The sequence below is a fragment of the Copidosoma floridanum genome, unplaced genomic scaffold (genome assembly GCF_036245765.1).
Source record: "Copidosoma floridanum isolate Cflo_tuat_1 unplaced genomic scaffold, Cflo_Japanese_pri ptg000012l, whole genome shotgun sequence".
NCBI classification, from domain to species: Eukaryota; Metazoa; Arthropoda; class Insecta; order Hymenoptera; family Encyrtidae; genus Copidosoma; species Copidosoma floridanum.
Window position 1 is genome coordinate 2,167,274 of NW_028321889.1, and position 16,347 is coordinate 2,183,620.

Consider the following 16,347-nt stretch of genomic DNA (forward strand, 5'->3'; position numbering starts at 1 on the left):
CAGGTCATTTGATGGTCAACCAACCGAATCTGCTTATCACCGATTCAATGTGGACCATCCGCTGACTTGGTTGAAATGAGTAGGTATTGCTAGTTTTTTCCAGATCCATTTTTTTGTCCTCTCCCACGCGCTCTCGATAGAAATTAAAAAAAAAAAAACAATATCCATACGCGGAAGGGGCCACGCGCGTGTCCGTCGTCACAAGATCGCGAGATCAAAAGCAAGACTGCACGTACCCCCCATTCTTGGATGGACTTTGTCCTCGGAATCGAACTCCTTCTCCCTCCCCCTTCTGGAGGATAACAAGCCTCCCTGCTCCCACCCTCCCCCTTTTTTTTTCCTTCCTCTTTCTTCGCGTAATTCGATTTACCGACAAACAAAGGGAAATGGAACAAAGCCCAGCCATTGCTAGACTACGGAGAGAGAAAGAGAGAAAAAGATGCCGCATTGCTCCGAGGGGGCCTTTTCTTGTCGTTATAAGGAGGGGATATTTTCGGTCCGATTTGTCCTTTCCTCCGATGTTTCATCATCTCGGCTGCCTTTTTTCTTTAAAGTTGTTTTTGGCCCCAGCCTCAACTCTTTGACCGTATCTTTTGTCGGAAATACACATAGCGCGTATAGATAGATGAAGATTTTTATGTCACTGGGCGTTCATGGATTCCACCCTGTAATTGGGTCGGAACGAAGCAAAAAGTTGGCTCCTCGATAGAGTATACACATGTCTTACCCCACTTGGCTTCATCTACTGGCAAAGTGCAATCACATAAAAAGTTCGATCAGCCCTCAAGTGTATTCCACTTGGTAATACCGGCGAAAAGAGAAAAAACTGATGTCGACTCGTGAGGAAAGATGACGGGCTACACGGGTATATATGTCGGTATAAATCGGTGGGGAAGCAATCTGTCGTACATTTGCGCTCATGAAAGCCACGTCAACGCGCCGAGGCATCGTAACGCAAGCCAAAAAACCGATTGAAAGGGGGGAAAATGAAAAGTCTGCCGGAAACCTTTGGCGCGTTTATCCGAGTATCGTCTGCCAAAGCAAGATATCCCGATGTCGCATTTAGTATCGGGGGGGGGGGGGGCTGATTGGTGCGCTCGCTCGCTCGATCTTTATTGGCGCGTGCTTTTTTTCCTTTTCGCTTCGAGCTCTTTGGCACGTTTTGTTTGTGATTACTTTTTTCTTTTTTTTGTGTTTCAGCAAAAATCGTGATGCTGTTACTGCGCCCTTAAACACACTATTCACTGTGGTCAGCTTTTTATCTTTTTAAAGCTGTGGTCGTGTCGGAAATAGAAAAAAACACGATACAGTAGTGCTCGGGACTATTTTTTTTTTTTTTTTTTTTTTTTTTCTTTTTTATCTAAACGACTGATGAATTTCAAGACGAAATACGTAGAATTCAAAGTGGACGAAAGCGTAAATGTCACCACAAGATACACTCAGCTCGTATCGACGATGAACTCTAGAAAATGCTACGGTCTGTGAACTTTTCTTTTTTTTATTTTTTTTTTTTTTTTATTTCGTATTTATACCCACGAGAAAACAAGTTTGATGATAAAATATGGAATTTATCGATGAAAAAAATGTACTTCAATAGCATGTTGGTTTTTATTTATTTATTATTTTTTTTTTTTCCAGCTACAATGTCAACGAACATCATTTCGAGAACTCGCCACATACGCACACGCTCACGCTTATACCAGTACAAGGAAAAAAAAAAATCCAAACCCCCTTTTCGGTGCGCCAGTCCTCGAGGCTGTCGAAGCAAAAGGATAGCCGCAATTATTTATTAATCCTTGATTTCAATTGCCGTTTTCATTTCCTCGGAACGTACACTCTGTCACGCTACGTTGTTTGCACCTACATGGAATAATCTCCATGAGTCGTTCGCGCGTATGACCTCTCCGTTGGATCTTTTTTTTTTTTTTTTTTTTTTTTTCTTCTAAACACTCTTGCTTCAAAGCAACACGGCAACAACTACTCAACTCAATTAAATGTACTTTATAAAACCAACAATCACATTGACGCCTCTCAATTTTCAAACGTCATCCGCACTATGAGTGAAATTACAATTTAACATATTTACTTGGGAATAATTATTTTGTGGATCTTTTTCAACACTTTGGAAAAAAGAGCAAATAAAGTGTATTCTTTTAAATGAAAATTTTCCTTTTTTTTTTTTTTTTCTGACGAGTACAATTGTAACGCGTTGTTTTTGTTGGCAAAAAACGTTGTCAAGCAACGGTTTACAAGCAGTTGTTCACTTTAGAGTTGTAGCAAAAAATTAAAATCGCATCTATGCCCAAGTCTGCAACAAAACCAAAATCCATAGTTCAGATTGTCGCCCAATTCACAGTGACCTATATAATTCCAATTATATTCGATCGGGAAATCGATAGTTCCTGCAAAGTCAGATTCGGATGAAGAGAGATAATGAAACAATCATTGGAGTACCGGGAAAAACGGATCAATGGCCAAATCGGCGTAAAAATAGGGACGAAAGCAAACAGGGACCGCGTCAAAGAGACATCTCCCACGCGCGTTATATATATACGTTGCAGAGGCGAACGAACGACCATAATTTTTCCCTCCGCGCGGAACGAAGAGCCAGCGGTGCGCGGCGGCCAACGTCACGCTCCGGCTGTCCCCTCCCCCTCCTCTTGCTTGTCATATCCGTACAGATCTTTGGTCGGCTTATGCCCGGTAGCTCTCGCGCCCGCTTCTCACTTTGAGTGCGGTTTTGGCCGTCTTTCTTTGTTTCTCTCCTCTTTTGCGGTCCCGCTCGTTTGCTCAACATCCCGTTTTCCATTGGCCATCTCGGACCGGCGCACTTGTCGAAGATACACACACTCACACTTATGCGTACAAACGAGCGAAAGCATGTGAGCTCGAGTCAGAGGCTGTTGCTCCCCCCGATCGGTGGACCAATTTTTACAAAAATGTACAAAGTGCCGACGTGTACTTGAGTCCTATGAGAGAAAGAATCACGAGGATTTACATATATGTAGCGCCTCGGTGATTCACCAAAGAGGGTATTTATTTATAATACAGCCAAAACGGATACATCAAGATTGCAACGGCAACATATTTATACGATAATTGCCGCAATCACGGACAATAAAAACCTATACGAAGAATTTCCTCCGTATGGCATCCACAGTTGGAATTTCACCTACAAAGTGCCTGATACATACGTGTACGACTGTTTACGTACATAGCCGGGCAGCATCGGCGAAATTGTCGAGAGTAAAAGTGTTCCGTCGTATATTAAAAGCGCATCGGCCGAGTCGAAAGTGTTGGCAAGTGGACGCAGGTGCGAAAAAAAAGAGAAGAGGTGCTCCAGATGCACACACGAGTTTAATGAAAATTAAACGACGCGGCTCGAAGAAGAAAAGGAGAAGCGTCGTCTTATTCCCTTTCGTTGTGTGCTCTGCACGTATATATATATATATACCTATATATGTATATATGTGTACAAACGAGGCACGGTCGAGTGCACGCGCTCGCGTATATATATTTCAGACGGCGAAGAGCAGCGGGTCCGTCTCACGCGATATACGAGAGCGCGCCAATTATTAATAGAAAACACCGAGGCCCGATTTCGATTTCAAGTTCACAGGCGCCCCCCGACTGATCGCTCCTCTTATTTTTTTTTTTCGTTTCTTCTCCTCGGACTCTGCAGCTTTGGTGAATAGGTATATATATATACAAAGCTTGGATGTAGAAATTAATTGACTCAGCGTGGCCGTCTGTACATTTTTTTTTTTACATTTCCGTCGTACAGAGTGTACTTGATTTCGGAAGAATGGACCCCACTGTGTCTCTCCTACTCTCCTTTTTTGCGAATTTTTTTTCAGTTAATCGTCTCCTTCATCGGACGAAAGAGGAAGCTTTTCTTTGGCTTGGAAGTATACAGACTGACTCGTCTCACATAAAAAAATAAAACAACAATAATCCATCGTAATGTTCGCTTTTTCTTTTCCATTTTATTAATTTTAATTTTTTTCTTCTTTGTCTCGGTACTTATTTAAATTTTGTTACCTTTTCCCCGCAATTGAAACCTCATGGCATAATTCAATTCGTTATTGAGAAATCGATACAGTGCTGTATTGACCCAATATAATAATTGATCTAAAAAACAAAATTTCATTTCCTTGGATTTATCTCTCTTAGTGAAGAAAAAAATTTTTTTCATAGAGTTCCATAAAAATCTTGATCGCATCGACACTAATCCGGGGGGGGGGAGGAGATTCATTGGGCGTTTTTCCGAGTCGCTGATTCTTCTTTAAGTCACGAGCGGACGTGCATTACGTTTTTCTTTCTTGCCTTTATCCCTCTCCGTGTACACACGTTATGTTTGCGTCCATGTGCGCGCAGGAGAGCGCATTACTGCGAATTAGCTTCGATAAAATCGTTAAGGCGCATTGTACCTTTGCTGAAAGCGGAGCACGACGACTACGACGACGCGACTTTCAAGTCGGGCATAAATTAATAACTGGTGCGAATAACGCACATGTAGTCGCAGAAGGAAGATTGCGCTCGAGATCTGTTGTGCTTTTGTTGGCGATCGCTCGGTTAATATTACCAGCCAAGGATATTTCGTGCGGCGCGCGTGTGTAGCGGTGGTTATTGCGCATCTCCTTCTCGGTGGGCTCGTACTTTTTGGCTCGGCGTTTTCAATATTATACGAGCGAGTTGAAGGGGAAGAGGATATATATATATATACACGTATTGCTTTCAGTCTGAATTTTACGAAAACTTTTTAATTCGGTCTTACCCGTTTCAGTAGAGATTGGTTCACGAATAGCGAGGTCATTCAGCTGTCATTTTTATTTTATTTTGTATTTTTACACGTGTCACAATTAAGGTACGAACATGGGTACTTATTTGAATGTTCAGTGTCCCTAGATTGCAAGCCTTTTATCTTTTTTTTTTTTTTTTTTTTTTTCATTTTGACTGTAAAATTGAGATGGCGTGTGCTGAAAATCGCAGATGCCTCGTTAAACGGATGAGAATTATTTTTTCGTTCCGTGTATACGATTTGCGATGAGCGTTAGGATATTGCACTACATCAGTTTAAAAGAAAAACATGCCAGTTACACGACCTACTCGAGGAATTTCCGTTTTGGTGGTGTTTCACGCCGTGTTTGAAAGAAAATGTATTATTTCTTTTTTTTTTCCTATTTCAAAAATGTTACCACTATCGTGTACCTATCGTAAAACATCATGCAGGCCTTGTCGGTTTTCTGCCAAAACAATTTCTCAGCGGCGTGTGCGTTTTCTGAATCACTCGTCCAAGGTCGCAGGGGCTTGTAAAATTCTTATTTCCTCCGTCCCGTGCCTACACCGGTCGCGATCCGCAAAACCAGTTTTCCGCACTGCCAGTTGTCAACCGCTCCTAAAATTTATCGTTTGTTTTGTTTTGTTTTTTTCCTCTAAAAAGACCACACTCGCTAAATTACGCCGAAACGGCGTGTCTGTTTTTAAAAGCCGCGCGCCCTCGCTAAGCCCGAGATTAGAGAAAACTTTGTGGGTTATCTCGCTACTGCTGCTCGGCTCTTCACTCGCATTTTCATAATGTCCTCCATCTCCCGAGCGCGACACCCGCACTTAGACGTATTTATATATAGACGTTTCACAACTCGCGAAACGCTCGGGTAAACACCGCTTATCCATCATCTCGCGTGTATTATTTTCTAGGTTTTTTTTTTTCTTCTTTTTCTTTTTACCCGCATTTATCTGTGTTTTAATTTATGCGACAATGCATACGCCGCTTATACGAGCGGAGTGGAAAAGACCGGCGCGTTACATTTACGCGATAAATCAATTTGGCGCGTTAACGATATTTCCCTCTAAAAATTCGAGCGGAGTCAAAATATGGACCCGCCGAGGCTCATTATCGGAAAAGCTGACGAGGACGGGTCGCTGATTTTAATATGCATCAGGTGAATTCCGCGCGCGGATAATGCCACCTCTTTAAAAACAACGTCAGAGAGCGTGGGTCAATATAACGAGACGAAATGCCGATGGCTTTTGTTGTCATCATATAAGTTGCGTTAATGGTGCACAATGACATTTTCATTACAGCAGTCAAAACATTTTCACTAGAGCACAATTATTTTATGGATTTTTAAGCAAAATTTTTTCTTTTTCATGAATAAAGTGGATACTTTTTTGGGGAAATTTTTTTTTTCCGGGCAAATACAATCCAATGCACTTACGATGTTCTAGAATATTTGCAATCTAATATTTTCATACTCTTCATACGCTTTGACTCTTTTTTCTTTTACTTTTAGAATTGCGATTTAAGTAGTAATTGAAAAAAAAATTCTTTTTCAGCATTATAAAATGCATTACGCATTTTTAACAAAAAAAAAAAATAAGAATTAAAAAAAAATTGAAAATGTATCCTTGCCCGAATCTGAATGTTTATTACCTTGTACCATACCTATATTAATAAAAAAAAACTATTCGACAATCATTTTTGGTGCTATACTTGCTACGTTTTAATTTTAATTTTTTTTAAATCATGATTTTTTACTATTACAAATTCAGAGAGTAAGAATTAAATTTAGTATGAATTTTAAATAATTCAATCTGTACGAAAATGAAAAAAAAAAAAAAAAGTCAAGCGTAAATACACGAGAACTGACATAAAAATCCAAAAATTTCGTATTCTTGGTTTAACAATGCTGATATGAAAAAAAAAAAAGAAAAAAAATTCCAACAGCCTCCGCGGAAAAAGCACAGCGGAGGAGTGACAGATTAGCCGCGAGCTTATTCCCCGGTATCGACGTATCGGCTCGCCGACAGGATTCTCGCGCCAAAAAGATTTTTCCCTCGCATTTTTCCGATTGTCACCCCCAGGGGGTGTCGCACAGCGAATAAATTTTCGCCTCGGATTGGGTGGTGTTTTTTTTTTCCCTTTTTTTCGTTGAGAAAAAGCTCCACATTTCGGCTAATTGATAAGAGATTAGCCACGCGTCGGTGCTCTATCAGTGACGCGGCTAACCCTCCTGTGACCGTAGTTTTGTTTTGGGCAATAATTCTTCGGTTAAGCACCGGCAGCGGTCGCGATAGCTCCGCGGTGATGGAGCGTGCAGGTTTAGAGAGGAAAACCTGAACGAATGGTATTAACGAAGAGAGTTGGCTGCTACTCTGTATTATCTACAATTATTTCTCGGAATTTTTCTAATCTACCCAAATGGATAGGTCTACTCTGTATGCGAGAGTCGACGTATAGAGATATAAGACTTTTTTTTAATTTTTTCGTTTTCGTTTTTCACAAATTGCCGAAAACAACGCATGGACGGCAAATCGACGATCCGAGCCCCCGTCTTTTGCGCGCTCCGTATATGAATGATTTATCAGAAGAATCACGAGTCGGCGCTCAGCTCCGCTTTGCATAATGGGGCCTCGCGCCGGAGCGCCTCGTAATTAATGAGGACTCGGAGCTATCACGTGTATACACCTATACATATCGATAGTGCTATTGTTGTGTTGTTGTTGGATGTGCACGTTGGCGCGTGCATGTGTCAATGAGAGCCAACAATGGCCGCAGTGTGCTGCTCTCGCTTCGATTACATTTAATGCACAGTGAACCCTTTATTGTATGTATATTCGAGGATGCTAATCGTGCCCCGCGAGTTGATGAAAAAATCGTCAACTCCTCTTTTTCTCCTCTTCCCCGACACGCCCGATCGTGCACGGCTTATAATTTTATCTATCGTAAAATGTATCGTTGCGCGTTATAATTACGGAAAAATATGTATGGTTTTTTTTTGTTTTGTTTTCCGGACAGTGATTCGAGAGTTCCGCGTGAGGCAAAAACAAGCGATTCCATCCTCACTTTTCGCCCTCTCGAAGACGTACGCGTTTACCTTGACACGTGCTTTTTTTCCACACTCCGGAGCCCGATCTCGCCATCTTTTATTTATGAGCCCCTCGCGGCCCCGACGAATACCGAATTGGGCTCTCCTCCCCCCCCCCGGAACCCCATCGACGGATTTGAATACTCGCGCACGTGCGTGTTCGGGCCATTGTGGACGTTTCGAGCTCACGTGTGATACGTGCGTAGGGAAAACGTTACTTTGCCGACCAATGACCCTCTCATAGTCTTCTCGGTTGTGTGCAAAATGATGTTTTTTTTTTTTTTGTTTCCCTCATTCGTCCAAAAAAGCTCCGACGTCATGAAAATACGCAGTGATACGCGAAAAGCCGAGCAGAGCAAAGAAGAAGGACGGAGCCAAGGCAAACGGCACTCGCAGCGTGCGCAGTCCGATAAATATGCCTAGTTACGGATCCCACGTATACGTGCACGTGATGCACGGCACTTCCTACTCCTCGACTTTGGTGGGTTATTCGTGAAAAAAAAAACCTTCCTTGCTGCCATTGGCTACCCCTTCGAGCCTTTTCTTTCCCGCCCCAATCCCCTTTTCATTGTTGATATTTCGTTACTCTATTTTTTCATATACATGGCAGAAAATTTGTTTCCTCCACCCCTACCGTTGTCGAATTGAAAGAAAGGCCATTGTGTCGAATGTTTCGCGCGGAAGGGTGGAAAGAGGGGGGCCCCCCGTCGCGAGTTGATGTACGAGGGCTCGGGCGTGAAAATTCCTCGACGGTGTTTCTCGCTCGAAAATTTTCCCGCATTGTTCGAGCCGCGGGTTACTCTTGACTTTTGTCGGAAACACCGGCATCCCAAAAGTATATAAATCCACCCGCGGTTGGATTGTCAAAATAATCGCGCCGATGTACGCGAGAGAGGCGCTGACCCACTTGCCGAGAGATCGCCACCATGGAAAATAGAACTTTCGATTATCGCTTGGCTCGTATCTCTTTTCAACGGCAGCGCTCACTGTGCAGTATATTGGGTTGCAAGTTTTTTTTTTTTTTTCATATAAAGTTATAAACAAAGGAGGGAAACTGAAATGGTTCCAAAGCACACAAGTACCCACCTTGGTGTAGCCGGCGCTTCTCTCAGTAACCAAGCAAGCACAATTAACACTCGCCTAAAGCCGCACCACGAAACAGAGCACTCGCGTGTCAACTCCGAAAGAGAGAAATTTGAAGAAAAAAAAAAAGTAGAAAAGCTCGGCGATTGAAAAGGAGCAGCAACGCTATATTGACGGTGTATAGCTACCGTTCTCCCAATGTACACAGCGTCCGACTAAAAGAAGCCTCGGTGGTACACAGCGCGCGTAGTAGCGCGCGGGAGACTCTTTAATCACGCACCAGAGAGACGCGCGCCCGCTCTGCAGCCTCTTCTCCTACTACTTTCCTCCTCCTCCTGCTTATTTTTCACGTGTATCGTTTGCTCCGTCCGCATCACCGTTTTGTTCTCTCCCCCTACCTAATTTTTTTTTTTTCCATTGCTCACCGCCCGGTGGGTATTTTTTCTTTCTTCGGCTACCGCCGCTACAACGGACGCGCGTCTTGGTTTTTTAATCGATGCGGAAACGATTGGGCCTTTATGTGCGCTACCGAAGATGCGCCCGTCGACAATATAGATTGTCCAACTGTACTTACACGCGTGTACGCGCACCGGAGCTTTGTCTCGAGGTGTGACGATGCTGGGCTTGGAAAAACAAAACGGGCCATCGCGGTTTGTCCCCTCCAACTGTCAGTCTCGGACTTGATTTTTTTCTTTTTTTTTTTTTTTTTTTTTTTTTCCTTCACCTCGACAGACACGCCGTTCTTCTCGGGTGTTTATTTGTCCGAGTGGAAATTCGGCGGGGAGAGAAAAACAGAGGAGCGAGCGGTTTTTTATTGCGCTGAGTTAACGGGTTTACATCCAATTCAATCGATTAGCCTTTTTTTTTTTTTTTTTACCCATCGGCACTGATTGTTCGCGGTGCTTTGCATTATTTATGCTTTCCCTTGGTGATTTTTTTTTTACCGTTCGGTGGAGCGAGCAATTTATTAGTCGTGTGTGCGGTAGGGGCAGTGACGGGTTGCGCAAGGAATCATTACATACTTATTATAATTGCGTGTGGTCAGGGTTTTTTTTATTTTCTTCAAACTCAATTGACAAATTGTTTTATTTTTGCTTTAGCTATTTTGTACGCGCCGAGGACGAGTTGTTTTCAATATTTACGATGGTTGGATGTAATTTGCTTATTTTCAATTTCAGTGCTTTTTTTTTCAACTTAGTATATCCTGTACGTTTTTCGTGAATTAATATTAGACGCCTTTTTTTTCACAATTTTTACTCTCCGGTACGTCTCTGTTATTTTCGGCTTATTTCGAATTCACACTGCGAATCTCCTCGAGTTATGTACATGTATGTACACACGTGCGCGCGCATTGGTAGTACAATAGAGATTTTTATTTTTAATCTGATTACGTGCAAATTAAAAACATTGACAGTGTTTTTTGTTATTTTAATTCTAGGACAAAGTTATTATTTTCTGATCAAATTTTATTGCATAACAATATGAAAAATTGTAAATTAAAATTGAATTATTACATAAAATCCTTGTATTTCCAAATTTGTTTGCTTTGCTCGGTTTTACATGGGCGCTTTAAAATTATCTCTAATTGAAATTGGCACGAGAAAAGTCAAAACAGCCGAATATTATTCCTACTTCATTTAAGAAAAACAGGAAAACAAGTTGTAATTTGCTTTTTAAAAAAATTTTAATGAAAAAATATTTTTCATTTAATAATTTTTACGTTAGAAATAACTAAAAATATCACAATTTAATACAAGCTTTGTTTAGACATTTACAATCATCAGAGCACTCTCAAATGATACAGTGTCTGAAAAAGTAACCAAAATAAACTGTTGTATAAAAATATCATAAAATTTTGAATTTCTGTCTTCTGTAGCGTACCATGCAATTCCATCAATCAACCAAATAAATGAAAATAAAAAACTTTCATCCACAAATAAACACATTCATCTTAATAATTGTGTCAAAAACGTTACCTGTCTCGTTAAGTAATCATCACCGTAACCATCAACAAATCAATTTTTTGACATATTAAATTAATTAATGGTAGTAATTAGGATTAAAAAGTACCGGTAGCCGCTCAAAAATCTATTTTGAGCGCGTAAAATTAGTGGAATAACATTGAGATCACTCGGTCGAGATGAACGACTCATTACTTAAAAAGACAATTGAATGACAAACGAGACATAAGAATAAACTATGATCTATTTTACTACTAATATTTTGTAATAACTTAATAAATTCGTAAAAATTTACACACTTACATTTTCTCGGAGCATAATCTTCGTTTAATTCAAGTTTAGCAAAGATAAAATTTCAATGCATTTCTAATGAGACACGGGCCATTTGATAAGCATCGGCATTTCGGGGAACCCGGTGTCTATTTAAACGAAGATAATTGCAGTGTCATTAAAATAAAATGAACTCGTACGTGAAATATAAATGAGAAAAAGAGTGAGAGAGGGGGGGAGGAGCCCATAAGACCAAAGTGCCTTTCCGCTCTCTTCTCCCCTACGTCTTCTCCCATACGACGGCCTGTACACTGGATGCATACAAATGGCCGCGAGGTAGCCGCATACCGAATAAGAGGAACAATACGCAGCCGGCCTCGAAAAAAATTGAACTTTGCGACCGAGTTCATCGCTCGCACGAGTGGAGCGGAGCCTGGCAATTTGATAAAAAAATAATAAATTTCATCCCTATGAGCATCGAGTTGGAAACATTTTGCCGTGCTTTTTACCCTCGGGTTATTGGCCCTTGATTTTTACGTGACCTCCTTGATACTCATTGAAAGGGAAAATCCTTATTTTCTTTTGTAAAGAGGTCCTTTTTTTTTTTTAATTCTTATTACTTAACATTAGTACGATGTTGAATTGACGTAATGGAAACCAGAAAAAACGTAATGAAAAAAAAAAAAAAAAAAAAAAATTGAGAAAACATGAAAAACGTGACATTTTTTTAGAAATCCATAAGTCTGGTGGTAATTTTCAGTATTAATTACGAGTGCTCGGAACAATATTTTTTTCAATATTTTATATTTTGGACTCTAGATTCTAATTCTATAAAAATATTTTTAAGGAGACTTGGAAGAGGTCAGCTCCTCGAACTGATTCCAAAGTCCACAGATCTAGTACAAGTGGTTTTTAATAAGAGACACAGTTTATCGATGCTTGAATTCTTCTACAAAATCTTTTATTTTACATCATAAAACTATAGACAAAAAATACAAAATAAATTAGTCTTTGAGGCCTTACACAACTTACACGTAACAAATAAGTTCCAAAACGGATTCTAAACTTAAAAGTTGTTGTTAAATTCAAGTTAGGCACAGCTAGACATTGACTAGATATTTCTAAATCAAGTACGAATTTTTTTTTCGTTATTCAGTAAAAAAAAGTAGGGAATCTTTCCTTCCTCCAAAATCATCATCTATGATCCAAGATATGGCACCTTGTCAATGAGATTTAGCTAAACGTTGATATCGTCGGTGGAAAAACGTATCCACATTCTACTAATCCTCGTCGTACTGACGTCTGGATTTGTACGCACTTCCAAATTGTTATTGCGATTGTTGTCATTCAGTGCTTTGGGTTTGAATACGCGCTGATAGGCTTCGCGATAAGCTGGGGTCTTCCAAGCATAGATAAGCGGGTTGATAACGCCGTTGGACATGGCCATTAGTACCGATGTTTGATTGACGATGATCATGGTGGTGGACCGATCGTCAAGGTGTAACGATAATTTCAATAGCCTCGTGACCACGTGTGGTAACCAGCAAATCGTGAAACAGCCCAGGAACAGGAATACCTTGGGGAACGAAAAATTGTTGCAAGTGATCGGTATTTTAGAAAATTCGAATACATTTTTTTGCATACCCTGGCTCAAATTTTTTGTTTCCTGTACTTGTACAGTGTCACGTTGCAATTTCGAGGTTTCGGTATAGAATTTGTAGCGTTTGTATACAAAACCGAACGGATGAATTTATGCAAAAAACTACGTCTTGCATGTGAGGCACGACCAATGTACAAGTCGCCAGAGCAAACAGTGTAATTCAAGGTGTAGGATTTTATTTTGAGATTATTTTCACTGTTTCCTAAAAATTTTTACGTTTACATTTTGTGAGTCAATGACGAAGGTTATAAAAAAAATTGCCTACTATACAAAACGATTTTCCTCATTTACTGTGTTAGGACGGCTCTATAGATAGAAATGGTTAACACAAAAAAGTGTACAAAGTTTTCCCCGCAAGTGAAACGTAAAAAAAGGTATATATGCTATAAAACAGCTGTTTTTTTTTTCTTCTCAAATTTTGTCTCTTTGATGAAAACTATCCCAATGTAAATGATCAGCTTCGACATATTAAACCCGAATCTACCTATGTACGAAGTTTAATCCTATTCGTATAATTCGTATTGTATAATTACTTGAGTAAGTCGAAATACTTAATTACATACACACATACATACATACACACAAATCATGTGACCAACTCGTATAACCCCCGTGCTAGATTCAAAATTTGTTTAACATGAAAAATGGGAGATTTTATTAGCGGTCGCACTTTTTTCTCTGACAAAAATATGAGGCACTCCCGTACATTGGTCGTGCCTATAAAAACGTGTGCGAATCTTGTCCACAAGTAAAAGTACCACCACCGCCTGTAAGTGGCTTTGCCACCATTACCTCAAGCTCGACCAGAACGATTAGTCACACGAGCGATGGCTACTTTACTTTGTAGCCATCGACGTATGTAATATTGTAACACTCTTGTAACGCAATATACTGTTTCGTAACAGTGCATAGAATATACATTTCGTTATTACCGATAACAAAAACTTACACGTAAGTATATCATAAGTGTATACATACTAAATTGCTGCTTTTGTCGCTCGTATTGTTACCCTTCGTCGTTCCTCTCGACCTCGCCTTCGACCTTTCCATGTGTGCTCTTGTCGCTTTCGCAATTTCCAAGTAAAGTACAAAAATGCTGAACCACGTGACCATGAAATTCGGTGTCCAAATCACTTCATAGTAGAGTCTAAATATATCAAAAGGTTATACTATTTTCTACTAAAAGAAATGAAGTTTTTCTCTCATTTTCAAAACTTGATTACTTACTTGGGCACCGCATCTTTGCAATTGCCCTTTTCGGAGTCGTAATTGTTCCAGTACAAAAGTACCGAGGATATAAGCACAGCTGCACACCAACTGGCTACTATCATTGCGTTAACCATCCGCCTGGCCACGTATTTGGTATACTTGTGTGGATAAACGATGGCTACGTAACGATTGATTGCTATCGCTAATGTGGCGTAAAAACTTGCAGTTATGGCGAAATGCATACAGGAAACGCTGTTAAATAAAACAAAAAATTTTATGTGGCAGAAATGGTGGGAAACTTTCCGCCAAAAAAATAGGATTTCATGTACTACGATGTTTTTGAGAGAAAAAAATATTTTGGCGCGTACAATTCAATATAATTCTTGGGGTGATATGATCAAAATCTGTACACCAATTAAAAAATGTATTATACTTACCATACTAAGCATGCATATTTGTTTGCAGGATTCGTCAGAAAAATGACAACCATGTGGAGGTATGCTAAACCAATGAACAGGTCCGCAATGGTGAGGTTGACTATCAAGTGACTCGAAACTTCGTCAAATAGACTACGGTTTAGACTCTGGACAATAATAGTTGTGCCATTACCGATTATTACAAGCCAAATTAATGCTGCTTCGACCAGGAAAAATGTTACTTCGATGCTGTATGACAAATAACATTTATAACAGTACAAATAATGTATTTCACACATGTATATGATAAGGTTTAGCCACGAGAAAATTGCTAATATTTTTATTTATACAAAACACCTTTGTTACAACGTGGTGAGGATATTAAAATCCTTGAAAATATTGATACAATTAATTTGTAAGGTAAAATATATTGATGAAATTTGTTAAAGAAGTTATTAATAAGAAAAACAAGTTGTAATATTGCTAAAAGGCAACATACGTCTATTGTATTCACATATTCGTTCAAAAAAGGGCCAATAAAATATTTACAATTATCCGTGCAAGGAACCATGTATATATACAATATCCGAAAAAAATCGTAATTAGCCTATTACTTGGTAAATATTGTCAAATTAATAAATTATACGTACTTATTTTAGAATTGTTACAAGTATGAGATTTCACCCGTTTTGGTCAAAACTAAAGTTGTTGTCTTTTATTATGCTACGCTACATTCGCTCACTCCGAAAAATAATATGTATCTGGTACTTACACGTTGTTATCCATTGTTATTGTGTATTAACCAGTGGTCTCGTCACAGCAAGTATGAAACTACAGTTTTCCACAAGTGCTATGATGAAGCTACAATACAATGAGTGTCGTGTCGAGACATGTTTTGGGTCTGACGATAGGAGGTAGTATCTAATCTTCTAGAGTTATACCAAGCAGTAAGTAAAGGGTAATATTAAAAATCAGTTAATGTTAATGAGTAATTAGGGAAACAGTCAACAAGTAAGGAGGGGATAGCTCTGCGCAAAGAGACTATGGAGAAATATACGATGTATATAATTTTTCAAGTCAATATGTATTAAAGACATGTTTGTACATTGTGCCCTATAGTGACGTAATGTAAAGACTGACTTTTTTGGACCATCTATGTTTTTGCCAAAATCTTGTGAAAGCATTCTTGTCTTATTTTGTTTTTTGCTCCAACACGTATCGTCCCGTTGTGAAAATTGATACCCGAAATCGAGTCTTGGTCTCGTTTCGAAAAATTAACACAATATTAAAATTTTTTCGAGTCCCCGAACACGAGGTGCGTATCTACTGGCCGTGGATTCGTGACCTTTCTCAATATCACCAGCGATACAGTTCGTTTGACGTGAAATATAGGGAAGACAAAGAAAAAAAAAAAAAAAAAAAAAAGTAAAGAAGAAAACACGAGCATAGCATGTGTATTACGTGCAGTAACGTGTGTCTTGCACGGCATCAGAGAAGACCACGAACGAGTCGTTTGTCACTTACTTTATATACGAGCCTTTTTGTAGCTTCTCTCTCTTTGTACATCAACACAGAGCTCTTTTTATTTCTCCCCCGTGGTGATGATACCACTGCGCATTCGGGAGCTTTCGCGTATTTTCCCTTCATTTCTTCCTCTGGTTCTTTTTCTTCTTTTCCGTGCGACTGCGTTACTGTGTCACGAGTTGGATTTTCCTCCTTTTTTTTTTTTTTTTTTTTTTCTGGAATCCAAGGTTTGCTTTATGATCTCAGGCCGCACATAATTGGTTATTATTGAACCCGCGCGGGTAAAGCTGCAGTTTGTTTTCAGATTTGCGCCCTTCGCTGGCTGCTTCTTTCCCCTCGCGGCTTTTCCTCTC

General features: G+C 39.7%; 1 protein-coding gene across 1 annotated transcript; it reads right to left on the reverse strand.

The window, feature by feature from the left end:
- Window positions 1-12,285: 12,285 nt before the first annotated feature.
- LOC106638450 (adenosine receptor A3-like) lies at window positions 12,286-15,307 on the reverse strand. The gene is made up of 5 exons (XM_014351605.2): window positions 15,243-15,307; window positions 14,492-14,719; window positions 14,073-14,306; window positions 13,824-13,992; window positions 12,286-12,761 (listed from the first exon to the last, which is right to left on the reverse strand). The coding sequence occupies exons 1-5, from the start codon at window positions 15,254-15,256 to the stop codon at window positions 12,423-12,425; spliced, it is 984 nt and encodes a 327-aa protein (XP_014207091.2). The 5' UTR covers window positions 15,257-15,307; the 3' UTR covers window positions 12,286-12,422.
- Window positions 15,308-16,347: the final 1,040 nt, after the last annotated feature.

What these genes read in the sequence shown, in the direction of transcription:
- LOC106638450 (XM_014351605.2), bottom strand. An exon ending in TGCAAAGATGCGGTGCCCAA is followed by an intron (nt 13,993 to 14,072) that starts GTAAGTAATCAA and finishes TGATATATTTAG; the next exon opens with ACTCTACTATGAAGTGATTT. An exon ending in GCGACAAAAGCAGCAATTTA is followed by an intron (nt 12,762 to 13,823) that starts GTATGTATACAC and finishes TCGTTCCCCAAG; the next exon opens with GTATTCCTGTTCCTGGGCTG.